We start from the raw sequence: 15083 nt of genomic DNA, 5'->3' as shown, positions 1-15083 counted from the left end.
AAATGTATGATGAAATAAAAGAAATTATTCAGATAGTGAAGGGAGACGAAAATTTAATAGTGATGGGTGACTGGAATTCGAGTGTAGGAAAAGGGAGAGAAGGAAACATAGTAGGTGAATATGGATTGGGGCTAAGAAATGAAAGAGGAAGCCGCCTGGTAGAATTTTGCACAGAGCACAACTTAATCATAGCTAACACTTGGTTTAAGTATCATGATAGAAGGTTGTATACATGGAAGAACCCTGGAGATACTAAAAGGTATCAGATAGATTATATAATGGTAAGACAGAGATTTAGGAACCAGGTTTTAAATTGTAAGACATTTCCAGGGGCAGATGTGGACTCTGACCACAATCTATTGGTTATGACCTGTAGATTAAAACTGAAGAAACTGCATAAAGGTGGGAATTTAAGGAGATGGGACCTGGATAAACTGACTAAACCAGAGGTTGTACAGAGTTTCAGGGAGAGCACAAGGGAACAATTGACAGGAACGGGGGAAAGAAATACAGTAGAAGAAGAATGGGTAGCTTTGAGGGATGAAGTAGTGAAGGCAGCAGAGGATCAAGTAGGTAAAAAGACGAGGGCTAGTAGAAACCCTTGGGTAACAGAAGAAATATTGAATTTAATTGATGAAAGGAGAAAATATAAAAATGCAGTAAATGAAGCAGGCAAAAAGAAGTACAAACGTCTCAAAAATGAGATCGACAGGAAGTGCAAAATGGCTAAGCAGGGATGGCTAGAGGACAAATGTAAGGATGTAGAGGCTTATCTCACTAGGGGTAAGATAGATACTGCCTACAGGAAAATTACAGAGACCTTTGGAGATAAGAGAACCACTTGTATGAACATCAAGAGCTCAGATGGAAACCCAGTTCTAAGCAAAGAAGGGAAAGCAGAAAGGTGGAAGGAGTATATAGAGTGTCTATAAAACGGCGATGTACTTGAGGACAATATCATGGAAATGGAAGAGGATGTAGATGAAGATGAAATGGGAGATACGATACTGTGTGAAGAGTTTGACAGAGCACTGAAAGACCTGAGTCAAAACAATGCCCCGGGAGTAGACAACATTCCATTAGAACTACTGACGGCCTTGGGAGAGCCAGTTCTGACAAAACTCTACCATCTGGTGAGCAAGATGTATGAGACAGGCGAAATACCCTCAGACTTCAAGAAGAATATAATAATTCCAATCCCAAAGAAAGCAGGTGTTGACAGGTGTGAAAATTACCGAACTATCAGTTTAATAAGCCACAGCTGCAAAATACTAATGTGAATTCTTTACAGACGAATGGAAACTCTGGTAGAAGCCGACCTTGGCGAAGATCAGTTTGGATTCCGCAGAAATGTTGGAACACTTGAGGCAATACTGACCCTACGACTTATCTTAGAAAATAGATTAAGGAAAGGCAAACCTATGTTTCTAGCATTTGTAGACTTAGAGAAAGCTTTTGACAATGTTGACTGGAATACTCTCTTTCAAATTCTAAAGGTGGCAGGGGTAAAATACAGGGAGCGAAAGGCTATTTACAATTTGTACAGAAACCAGATGGCAGTTATAAGAGTCGAGGGACATGAAAGGGAAGCGGTGGTTGGGAAGGGAGTAAGACAGGGTTATAACCTATCCCCGATGTTATTCAATCTGTATATTGAGCAAGCAGTAAAGGAAACAAAAGAAAAATTCGGAGTAGGTATTAAAATCCATGGAGAAGAAATAAAAACTTTGAGGTTTGCCGATGACATTGTAATTCTATCAGAGACAGCAAAGGACTTGGAAGAGCAGTTGAACGGAATGGATGGTGTTCTTGAAGGGAGGATATAAGATGAACATCAATAAAAGCAAAACGAGGATAATGGAATGTAATCGATTTAAGTCGGGTGATGTTGAGGGTATTAGATTAGGAAATGAGACACTTGAAGTAGTAAAGGAGTTTTGCTATTTGAGGAGCAAAATAACTGATGATGGTCGAAGTAGAGAGGATATAAAATGTAGACTGGCAATGGCAAGGAAAGCGTTTCTGAAGAAGAGAAATTTGCTAACATCGAGTATAGATTTAAGTGTCAGGAAGTCGTTTCTGAAAGTATTTGTATGGAGTGTAGCCATGTATGGAAGTGAAACATGGACAGTAAATAGTTTGGACAAGAAGAGAATAGAAGCTTTTGAAATGTGGTGCAACAGAAGAATGCTGAAGATTAGATGGGTAGACCACATAACTAATGAGGAAGTATTGAATAGGATTGGGGAGAAGAGAAGTTTGTGGCACAACTTGACCAGAAGAAGGGATCGGTTGGTAGGACATGTTCTGAGGCATCAAGGGATCACCAATTTAGTATTGGAGGGCAGCGTGGAGGGTAAAAATCGTAGGGGGAGACCAAGAGACGAATACACTAAGCAGATTCAGAAGGATGTAGGTTGCAGTAGGTACTGGGAGATGAAGAATCTTGCACAGGATAGAATAGCATGGAGAGCTGCATCAAACCAGTCTCAGGACTGAAGACCACAACAACAACAACTCATATATTTTGGAACAACATCTTTTTAAGTAACATGTAGCATAATCAAATGGAGAAAAAGTATTTGTACCCAAAGAATAAAGGAAATGCAGTCTCTGATTAGACCAACATGAACCAGACATGAGTTTTGAAGTTTTTTGCTTGGTACTGTGTAATGCTTTCACATGGAGAGCACTTTCTCACGGTCTTCTGGAATATAAAAGGTGAAATAACTGATGTAATAACAAATCTTATTAAGGATGTTCTTAATAAATTTCATGCGAGGGATAAGATGTTCCAGTGCGAGTTTTCTGAAGTGAAATACAAACAGCTGCTTGGTAGTGTGACAAGCAAATGACTTTCTTTGGAATCGTCTGTTAACTGAATTGTTTATATTTACAATGGATTAAAAATCTTACTTTTTGTCCCAAGAAAAGTAATCTACAACTTAAAATCATTATTTAAATACCCTGAATCACTGTTTTGGCTTTATTTTACTCAGAGCCAATTTAAAATACTTTTATCACCAATAAAAACTCTTGAGGCTGCAGATATATCAGCAAATGAAGTAATTGATAAGGAAAGTGAAGTTAGAGGACAGAGGAAAACTTTCAAAGTGTGAAAATGTGATCTTTGACAAATACATTTCAGAAGATAAATTGCTGAAAGATTCGGCTTTCTTGGTTATTCAAATTATGAGACAATAAATGATTATGAGACAATAAATGACTACTTTGATAAATGGGATTACCCATTTCATGTACTGAAACCATTTAACTGGATTAAGCTCAGAGATCCTCTTCTTAGGAAGTTGTTTTAGCAAAGTCTTAAAACCTTAGTAGAGTTTGATGGAAATATTGTGAAAGAAATGTGTGAAGATGAACTTTTTGATGGACTCCACCATGTTAAAAATGTTGTGAAGTGTAAAACCATGAATTAAGAACTTTTATGTCTGTTGGTCAACAACAGTGTATCATTTTCAACTTTCGTACATGTCAAGATATTTGCTGCAAAAATTTGTGGCTCATTACTGTGTTTGTACAAGTTCTATCTGGCCCTAATACTGCTGCAGAAAGTGTGTTCTCTGTGGACTGATAAAAAGAGTAGGTTTAGTGTGAAAATTGTTAAGGAGATAATTATAACTAAGACTCATTTTCAGGATACTTCGTGTGTTCATTTTTATAAACTTCTATTTGAAAATAACAGACTTCTGAATGACATAAATTATTCAGCAAAATACAAATGAAAATGAGAAACGGGTAGCCTATATAAAAATATAATAAGTACTTGTTATAACCATTGTTTACCATCGTTAAGGACCTCATTTATTAAAGTGATATATTGCACATGCATGTGACAACAATAAAATAACAAAATATTTACTCTGTTTGTAAGGGAAGGTAAAGTGCGATACATATAAACCTGAACTACTTTAATGGGTCATAACATTTGAACCAATAATGGGACACATTTGCAATTTTGGGAGATGATAATACACAAGTGCAAGACGACATACATACATACATACATATGTACATACAAAGTCCTTACAGTAAATGTTGCAAGAGCCCTCCACCAGCATCGATCCACAACTGTACTCGTTTCACCATATTCTGCAATGTTATGTGAGATGTATTGTCACCAGAGTTGCTTATTTAATGTTTAATGGAATCACAGAGTTCTGCAGTTGCCCGTGGTTTATTCTTGTACACTCGTCTTTTAAGATAATCCCAGAATTAAAAATCTGGGGGAGGGGGCTTGGGTTAGGCCAGGTGATCCTGGGAAGCAAAAATTTTTTTTCAGAATGTTCACTCAACAAAGAAACTGGTTACTAGTTGCACGGAAGTGCAAGCTGTGTGACATGTTGCTTTAGCTTGTTGGAAGATGCCCATATAAATTGTAGTGGCTGTGATCATATCGAAGAAAATGGGGACAACAATATTAGAAGCTTACACCGTGCACCACACTCCAGCCTTTTGTGGATCTAGGGATGGTTTACACCAGCCCAGTTTTGTATGTTGATGTGGCCTGACAGATGTATCCATGCCTCATCTGTAAACCAAGTTGATGGGGAGAATGTCTGGACTTTGAATAAGAAACCCCTGAAACCATTGACAGTAAGGCATTCTTTTCTCGTGATCTGTTTCTTACAGTGCGTGCATTATGTTCACTCTGTATCGCCGCAGGGCCAATTTCTTTGCAGCTCTCTGACATCTGGCATACGAAATGCCTGCCTCCCGGCTCACTCGACACAACTCGTTCTCAAAGAGTCTTCGAACATTATCAGTAACCTCTGAACTCAATGATCGTCTGTGTTTACCACTGCCACTGTATAGTACATCACTTGTCTCCAATAAAATTGTTACTTTTGTTGGAACATTGCGAACAATGAGTTCTCTCCGGAATGCCCATTGTTTTGTAACCAATGAGTCTGTCATCCAGTATTTTTGCACAACGAAAACCTGCTCTTGAAGTGTGTACTGTCTGTTTTTGGTGGCTAAAGACTGTGAACAACTCACTAATTTGCTCGTTATTCTCATGCGACCCAAACTACACACTCACAGACTTCACAAACTGCGACTGACGAGGCTACGAACAAACTGACACGAACAGAGTAAGTGTGGCATTATACCAGGCAAAGGACCTTGTGTGCAGAAGTGACAATCAACTTTCCAACAGTGAGTGGTACTTCTGATTCTCCTAGAGCTACTGAGATCATTAAAACAACTTTTCTGCTTCTATGAGCTTACAAAGGGAAATTACGACTCATTGAAGTAATTCAGGTTTATATAGATTGCCCTGTTTTGACCCTTTTTTTGTGCAAATTTTAACAAAAGGTTATGATAATCTGTGTAGTAATGGCACAAACCAAGTATTTTTACAAAGATCTATTATTTAGATGCAGTATTAATGAAAGTTTCCACAAAATGTTGATTCTCTTCAACTTCTGATATGTGTCCAACATTTTGATTTTGGAAATCTTGTCATACTACAGAACTGAAGATGATCACTAAAGACCAAACTTGATCGTATGATGACAATTTTTGTGATCCTAGACTGAAATTAAAGAAACAAATTGTAATTTTACTGTCATTATTAGTAAAGTATTTGGCTTGGTGGCTCGGTCACTCATTTTAAGTGCCAGACTACAATATAAAAACTAGGATCTGATTCCATTGGCCCTAGAACTTTTTCTGTCTCTTTATCACTTTTTGGACAAATCCTCATTCAAATCTTATATAGAGTACTCATGCACACACCGTCATCTGTGTTGCTACATTATCCTGGCTGGCTACGTTGTGCAAGCTCTGCACTTTGACACTTAAAGGGTGGGAAGGTCTGGGATGGGTAGCAGACGTGTGAGGCAGAGACACCGGGTGCCCAGGATAGGAGGAGAGGTATGTGGAGAGAGCTGTAGGCAGGGCAGGAAGAGCTGTCAACAGCGCACAGAGAAGTGGATTAGGAGGAGGGGAGAGAGTAAAGGATAGGTAGACTGTGGAAGGAAGGGTGTGAGTGCAGGACAAGTGAAGTTAGGCTCGAAAGACAGTGTGGGGCAGGAGCTAATGGAGACTGGGTCCAGGAGGATTACGGGTTAAAAGGACATTTTGCAAGAACAATTTCCACTGTGAGCCCTACTCTCACTTTTGACTGATAAAATTAGTGTTAAAAGTTGTGGTTGAAATAGCAAAGGGTTGTTTCTGCGACATAACACAAACTGTGGCTTGAACATATGTGTAAAGGGTGGTTACGCATAGCTCCGTGTATCACCCTGTGGCCAACTTGGCTATAGAAGTATTAGATTTTTTGTTCTGTTTTTCCTAGCAGTTGATGAGAATTCCAGAATACGGCAACATTTGTGAATGAAATAGGAAGTTAAGTAACTGATGATGACAAATAGATTGGAGTGAAATTGAATGAAGTTTATATTAATAAATAAATTTGAATTTACTTCCAAATGATGGCCTGTCAATAAAATGAATGAAGGGAAGTGAAGTGAAATGATCATATGGTGTTATTGGCCAGGAGGCCCCGTCTGGTATTGTTCAACTGCCTGCTGGAACTCTTTCTATTTGATGTGTCACTGAGGATGAAATGTAATACCTGAATGAAAAAAACTCTCCAACCCAGCTGGGAATCGACCCGGGACCCCATTATTTAGAGGCAGCAACATTTACCACTAGACCGTGAGCTGCAGACTTAATATAAAAAAAAAGCTGAAAACAGTTTTTAATTCATCTGCAAGGTTAATATATATAGTATGTGTGAAGCTAACTCACATACCAAGCACTCATCACACTTGGGCCCTCAATTTCAGAGTCTGAAAGTGCCCTGATTTGATGAGAATCAGAAATTAAAGTTCTCTAAATGATTCTATAGTCATTGAAAACTGGCACTGAAACTATTTAATAATATCTATGTAGTTTCTCTTTAGCATTGCTAATCCATGTGATGTGAAATTAATTTAAACAGTCTTTACTTGACTGCAGCACTGTGTAACACACTGCAGAAGTAATAATTCAACTACCTTCAGTGCCAAACACCCATCGAAAGTTAAAGTTCTCGCAATCTGTGAACAACTATAAGCTTCAAATGATTAATTAAGATAGAATTCAACACATAGCATAAAATTTAAAGTATTTTACGTTCAGTGCAGCTCATATGCCGCACAAAATCCTTCTGCAGCACTACCTGTTGTCTGACTCAGCACTGAGATTGTGGCTATGACTGAGGCACAAAAGACATTCCCCCGGCACAGCACTGCCCTGTTCATTGCAGTGCAAATTACTCTTGTTGACCTCTATTCAAATTTTACAAATAAAACATTAAAACTATCCTTATATGAAAGTAGCTCCGTTGTTATTGACAAAATTAATTTTTGCAACCTTTTTGCAACATTGGTTTACACAAAGAAAATATATTTGTAAATTAACATAAAATTATTCCAAATTGTCTTTCGATGATCCTTCATCCGTTGTCCTCAGAGAGTAAAATGACTATATCATTCTTTACAGCAAAGTACTTTGTTAATGACTGATTTAAATAAATTTAATATTATTTTTGAAAGCAATGAATACTGTAAAATCTCCAAAACGGATTGTCAGACAACGGATGTGCCTACTCTGTGCTGACTTCATAATACATGGTACTGTGGAGAATGGTGCTTTCTGGCTCAATTTAACTGCAGAGTTGTTTGTTGCTTCTAACATTAAAACTATTTAGTGTCTGAAAGCATGTTATAATATAAACAAGTGTGTTTCATTTGGCTCCTCATTTGAGGTCATAGCATCTCAGGTTCTCATATAATAATTAATTTGTTAAGGAAATTAGCATAAATAGGAGTTATTAATGATGCTGCAACTTGCATTTTTTTGTGTGTAAAAACATTATAAGTAGTGATTGTCATGTCTCATTGACACATTCACTATTGTAGTTTGGAATTAATACACCATTAGTGGGTCATGTGATGCTAAATGTCCAAGACTTTTACGCAGAGATATTTTATTTTAGTTAGCATTCTTGCCTTGTTACCACTTCAGTTCTGAGTGTGCGGATCTGACATATCTGACAGGGAAATCCACAGTGTCTCTTGTGCCTCATCTTTTAGCTGGTAGCCTTGAGCCATGCTTAAGGTCTGTCCCTTGAGGTGGACTGTCACCACCCTTTCTGACAGGTGCATGTGTTTAAAAAGTTCTCTACAAAGGTAGAGGAGACCCAATGGACACAAACAAGTACAGAGGCATAGCCCTGGAAAATACTCAGTTCAAGATGTTTTAAAAGATTATTACACAAAAAATCAAAGCCTTTGTGGACAGTCACCTCCCAGATCGACAAATGGGCTTCAGATGTGGAAGATCAACACTTACGGCAGTCATGCTTCTTCTAAACAACATCGACGAAGCACTACAAAAGAAACAAATGTTCTACACAGTGTTCATAGACCTACTGGAAAGAGATCTCATAGTCCGAAAACTGGAAAACACAATGGGAGAAGATCGCATATGGGCAAGAATAATCAAGTCAATCCTCAAATACAACTTAATCACAATATCAGACAACCTCTCTTTTTTGAACCTCATTCTGCAATTGAACGGAGCCTTACAGGATGACCCAATGATCCCTTTGCTGTACATTCTTGTCACTAAAGAAGTACTGCGAATTGGAGAAAATGAAGAAGATGTATACATATATGCATGCACTGACGACATAGCTGTAGGTTCAACAGGTATACAGAAGCTGCAGAAAATCATTGAAAAAATAGACAAATGGTGCAGTGAACACAAACTACACATAAACATACCAAAGACAGAAATGGTGATTTTCAGAAAAGGAAGCAAAACACCTAAGAATGCGGAAATCAACATCAGAGGACAAAAAATAAAACTCTCATCAGACTTGAAGTACCTAGGGGTGACATTGCAACCAACAGCCAAATGCTTCACAAAACATACAACAGAACGTGCAGCCCAAGCAATACAGGACATCAAAAACATCCGCCTACTCAGTCTAGAAATGGCCACGAAATTATTCAATGCAAAAATCTTGCCAATTCTGGCCTACGAGATGGAAGTTATATGGACCACCGGACAGAAAAAAGCCTAGAAACACTAGAAAAGGTAAAATCAACTTATCTAAAAAGAACACTAGGTCTCTCAAAGACAACAAGATCTAGACTAGTGTACCTGCTAGTGAGACAGACATTCCTAATTGAAGACATCAAACTTCAATATATGATGCCACACACCAGGGCTTCCAGAAATCAACTGCTGATCATGGAGCATAAACAAGAAAAAGCATGGCCGGAGTTCTGTGGCACCGAAGCAATGACGAACCGCTCATGGACAGCACCAAACTTCGAACTGTGGCATGTCATAACTAGATTTTCTATTCACGGCTTTCGTCATCTAATTTGAAACAACAAAACTTATCATGACTCAACCACAACCTGTGTGTGTGGACTGTGTAACGAAGCCTGTGAACGATATCACATAGAACTGTGGAGTAAACGAGTAAAATCTATAAATGAATATGCAAAAAATGTAAAATGTAAATGTAAGTGTAAACATTAAGCAAAGTAACTGTATATGGCTATTTGGCTGCAATTTTATTAAATAAAAAGAAGCACTCCTGTGTGAGTCCTCAGTGTCTGTTATGTTACACCGTCTATGTAGGTAGTTCATAGTTCGGAGAATCTGATAGGGTGGTGGTTGGAGGATCCAGATGGGATAAGTTGTGTTGCAGCCATTGAAATCGAGCCCATTGTGCTCAGCATGTTCTGCCACTACATGGTCAACTCTGCTCTTGCCAACATTTTGGCAGCTACCTTTCATTTGGATGGGTGGTCATTATCATAAAAAATACTGTAAAATACTGTGTGGAAATTACAGCAGATGTGGTATGTAACTGCATTCACAAGTTGTCCTGCCTTTGGTAGATTTGGATAGCCTGTTATGGGATCTGAAAAGGATGAGCTAGTTTTATATATCTAACAGTTCTTGCAACTGGTTTTCCTCTTCCTCTGGGATGTGGTCTAGATGACAAGGAGTTAGGAGTAAGTGTGATGTAAGGATGGACTGGGATTTTGCGTGGATTGCTTTGATGGCAAAATAACACTTTGATTGGGGTGCTTATGGGTAGTGGTTGAATTTTGGGAAAACAGTGTGGCCTTTCTTTTTTTTTTCAGGTCAGTGCTGTATTCAATGTAGAATGCAACACTTTGGTGTGTCCACTGTATGTTTTGCATAGAGACCATGAGAATGAGATGTGTGGGGAGTACAACCATAATTTTTCCTTTGTTGTGTACGCAAATTGTATAAGATGTGGAGTGGATAATTTTAGGATGAAGTAACCTTCCCCAAGCACTGTGCATCGTTTTGTAGAGTACATATGCTTGCAGATGCTGACATATAGCTATTAGGTATTGGTGCTCCTCATCATCCATTTTGAACCCGTGAGTCATGTAAACAGTCCTACATGTCATGCACATCCTTTACAGCCTCTTCAAATCTTGTGAGAAAAAATTTCATTATCAGTCTTTGGCTGCAAGGGGAGGTGACTGAGCTTCCGTAGACCTCTCCCAGCCAACAATACTATAAAACTTTACTTAGTACCAAATAAGCCATTCTAAATTATGGCATGAAAGTAAAGTGATGAGCATTTTTAATCACAGTTTGGTCAGTTATGAAGTTATTTCATATGAGCGTCACCATATACGAGCTCTCCGGCAAACTGGTTTTACAATCTGTGTTCAGTATACTGTTGCGGAGTATGTTATGCAGTTTAACTTTAGAGACATTCTACCGTTTTTGTTCAAACAAAGGAGGCTTTTAGTAACTGCTGCAGTGGTTACCCACTAGGCTGCAGAGGGGAGGATCAGATGTTCATTTTTTTGGGACAGTCTTGGAATTGTGTAGGTTGTTTGATCTCCCACTTTTGCCTGTCCCTTATTTCTGCCTCTTGAGTCAGTTATGGACCAGTACATGTTTTAGTTGGATATGAAAGTGAAGGGGTTGGAGTAATGGGACTCGATGTTAACATGTGATGTGAGTGAGCAGTTTGTTCTATCTTACAGATGTTGCTACCAGTGAAGACTTTACTTTGGAATGTTCATAGTAATTAGTATCTAATATGACATGATCTCATGTTTGTTGTCATGTTACAAAAAGGCACTTGTAGGTCTTATGAATAAATTGTGAAGAGGTGTGCGACTTTGAGTATCAGTGTCTTGAAACAACAGTTGTTGCTGACTTACATAAATTTAAAAATAAATTTCCAGTTTTGTTATAAAAACTAAAGTAATATTTGCATCAAATATTGATATATTCACACTTTTGGAAGACAACTGATGTTGAGTGGGACTGTTCTGTGTCAGTTATTTATTTCAGCTGCTATGCCTGTCTGTTGCTATGGATATTATATGTATCATTTTTTGGCTATTACTGCATGTTATGTCGAAACAACACAAATAACCTAATACAACAATGCCTACTACTCCATTAATATCAATTTCATTCTTTAGAACAGTGTTGTTGAAACAGTTTTATTTTATATTCTAAAATATTAATTTTTGGTAGAGACACTTTTAGGCCAGGCTGTTTATGCTTTTTCCTGTAAAAAAATTGAAACATTGTTAATCTACATGTGAGAAATAATGAAAGAAAGTGGAACTGGGAATCAGATGCCACTCAATTGTATTTGTTTCAGCATAATTGACAAGCTGTTCTTCCCAGTGGATTACCCTCATCAAGATACAGTGACAGCAAAAGGAGCCTATTACAGCAATTGCTATATGAGCCAGTTGCTTGTTACAATGCCAGAAATGTCAAGCCACTCACTGCCATACCGGTCTGTCATTAACAGCATTCCAGCACCTTTCAACCTCTACCCTTGCACAGCTGCATCTGACAGATTGGTCGAATCATCACTTTCGCGGATGATAAGCCTGCTTTGCAAGAGCTTAATCCTTTCTTCAAAATTCCTCTCGGTAAGCATTATATACTTTAACAAATGTTTGGCACTAGCTTAATTTTGTCTACATGACAAAACCCTCTGAGTAGTGTATGCATTGTATAAGAAAAAGCGCATGATTTTGGAAGAGCCAGCCAAAGAAAAATGAGAAAAAATCAATTTACTACACAGCAGACACTGAGATGTATTGCTCAATTCTGTAACAAATAGTTGAAGACTGTAGAATGTAGGTGTTTTCAAGGAGCAGACAGAAACATTTCCAGACTTCTTAGTTGAGACATTGAAGACAACAATAAAAGAGAACTAGAGAATGAACTCGGCTTTTCATTATTGTTTTTATTCTCATAATATTAAGGAAAAACACAAGTAGTTCTATTTTTCCTTCTGTGACATCTTCTTTTTTTACGTAGATATTTTTTCTACCATTATTAAATCACAATTTTATTTTCAAGATTATTTATTTTGCAAATAAGAGATATTAAAAATGGCAGTACTCAATTTGAAAAATTAAAGCTTCATTGTGGAAAATCCAAGGTGGAAAAGACTTTACTGTATTTTACTCAAAATTAGTACCAACTTGCATTTGCAGTTAACTTAAAGAACACTGGATTTGAAAAAGCAGTGTAATCTTTTTAAAAATGCTAATCAGTAAATTATGAAGCTTAAGTGTGAAAATGCAGTGTGAAATGTGTTACCTACTAGTTCTGCATACACTTTATCCACCTAGAGCTAGTGGTTTTCTTTTATAAACTTTTCTGTTGAATTGTACAAGCACTTAAATTAAATCAGTGTTTGAGGCTTGATGCGTTACATTGTCAGATTGAGTAGCCAATTTGGAGGCCCATGAAGTGAGAGGTGCTGGTTGGAAAACTTTTCAGCAAAGTGACTGCTGTGACTGAAACACAGCAAGGGGAAATGGCTGCACTTGCTGTAAACCCACTCCTGACACAAATACATTTTTTCTTTTCTGCTATCTGTTGCATATATAATACATACACTATGTATATGACGTAATTGGATAGATAAAAAAAACCTACTAACCAAGCGGCAGTGGGAGAACACACGTATAAAAGGTATTATGGTTCGCAAGCTTTCAGAGCCATTGGGTCGTTCTTCTGGCAGAAGGGTTGAAGGGGAAGGAAGAGGGCTGAAGGAAAAAGACTTGTGAGGTTTAGGAAATGGAGAGAGTCACAGTAAAGTCACCCAGAACCCTGGGTCAGTAGTGACTTACTGGACGGGATAAGAAGGAAAGATTGATTGTTGGATACTGCACTGAAGGAGATTTGAAAACCTGGGAGTTTAAAGATGGAAGACTGGGTAATATGCAAGATAGAGACTACTGCTAAAACATTGTGCACAAGTTAATAAGAGCGAAAAGCTAAGTGCACTATATGAAATAGAGATAGCATAGGACTGATGAAAAATAAACAGGTCAGAAAATGAAAGATGTAGAAAACTAAAATGGAATGAGGAAAGGAATAGTTACTGTGAAGAAATGCTGAGACCAAAGAAATTAACATAAATTAAGGCCAGGTGGGTGGCAAGAGCCAAGGACATGTTGTAGCGTGAGTTCCCATCTGTGGAGTTCTGAGGAACTGGTGCCTGGGGGAAGAAACCAGATGGCACGTGTAGTGAAACAGGCATGGAGGTTACTACTGTCATGTTGTGGAGCATCCTAACAGATAACTTGGCGGATGTATAAAGGCTGAACATTGTTTGCAGAACAGCTAGTATATGACGTATCGTTCCACATGTGGCTCTTTCTTTGATAGTATATGTCTCGCCAGTTACAGGGCTGGTACAGGTGGTGGTGGTGGGAAGGTGCACAGAGAAAGTCTTACAGTAGGGATGGTCGCAGGGGTAGGAACCATAGGGTGGGGAGATGGGTGCAGAAGGAGCATAGTGTTTGAAAAGTGTATTGCAGAGATTGTGATGGTGACATAAAGCTATTCTAGGTTTGGTGGGCAAAATCTAAGGGACCTAATTTATGGGCATGTTTTTAAAAAGTCATAGCCTTGTTGAAGTAGCTGCTTAGTACATTCAAGAGCAGGATAATACTGAGTGACAAGAAGTGTACTCCTAAGTTGTTTTTTGGAGGGATCAGCAGTACCAGGACTGGATGTGACGGCCCGGGAAATCTGCTTTTTAACTAGGCTGGTGGGGTAATTACGTCCAGTGAAGACTGCTGTGAGAATGGTGGTGTATTGCTGTAAAGAGCTTGCATCTGAATAAATCTGTTTGCCTCGAATGCCAAGGCTGTATGGTAGGGAACATTTGACATGGAGAGGACGGCAACTGTTAAAATGTAGGTAGTGGGTTTAACATGTGTAGCTGACCTTGAGTGAGGATGAGATCAACGTCAAAGAAAGTCACTTGGGATTGAGAATAGGCATGTGTGAAATTTAATTAGGAGAATGTGTTTAGAGATTCCAAGAATTTTAACAGGTCAGCTTCACCACAATGAGTCCATATGACAAAGATGTCATCAATGTATCTAAATCAAACCAGCTGCTCAAGGCCTATGGATACAAGGAAAGCCCGCTCTAAGCAACCCATGTATAGGTTGGCATAGGAAGAAGCCATTCTGGTTCTCAGGGCTGTAGGCTTTATCTGTTTGTATGTTTGCCCCTCAAAGGTGAAGTAGTTATTGGTAACTCTTTTTGTTCCACTGCCTCTTCCAAAATGTACCACACATGTGTGACAATATTGTGCTGTTTGTGCGAGTAATAATGCTCAGTACCTTGTGCGCAAAAAGTTCAAAATCTTATGATTTAAACCTTTATTTTTGTCTACAGTGTATGATTTCACCTAAACCCACCCAAGTTCTGCTACATTAAAATGACATTGATATGATGGAAGGCACAACACACTATGACAATTTTCTCTGTAATTTTGTCAGTGTTGTACACAAAATAATGTGATTTATTCTGTTTCACAATTTTCAGCAGTTCTGCCTTTTCCATTTAGGCTCTTTCCTAGCAGATCTACTGTGTCACTCTTCCTGTTGCTGCATACACGGGCTTTGTTGATTGACTGGAGTGATATGTTGCTCAGTGGATATTATAGTGGAGTTTTATTCGAAATTTGGAAGCAAAGACCGTATGAACCACTCTTTAAGTTT

General features: G+C 38.3%; 1 protein-coding gene across 1 annotated transcript in view; it reads left to right on the top strand.

The window, feature by feature from the left end:
* LOC126175120 (huntingtin) overlaps positions 1–15083 on the top strand; it is a 539564-nt gene that overhangs the window by 160595 nt on the left and 363886 nt on the right. The window contains exon 14 of the mRNA XM_049921673.1: positions 11699–11978. Within this exon, the coding sequence (XP_049777630.1) occupies positions 11699–11978 (280 nt within the window). The remainder of the gene's footprint in view (positions 1–11698; positions 11979–15083) is intronic.

This window comes from Schistocerca cancellata, chromosome 3 (genome assembly GCF_023864275.1).
Source record: "Schistocerca cancellata isolate TAMUIC-IGC-003103 chromosome 3, iqSchCanc2.1, whole genome shotgun sequence".
NCBI lineage: Eukaryota > Metazoa > Arthropoda > Insecta > Orthoptera > Acrididae > Schistocerca > Schistocerca cancellata.
Note: the sequence above shows the minus strand (reverse complement) of the source record. Positions and strands in the feature narration are given on the sequence as shown.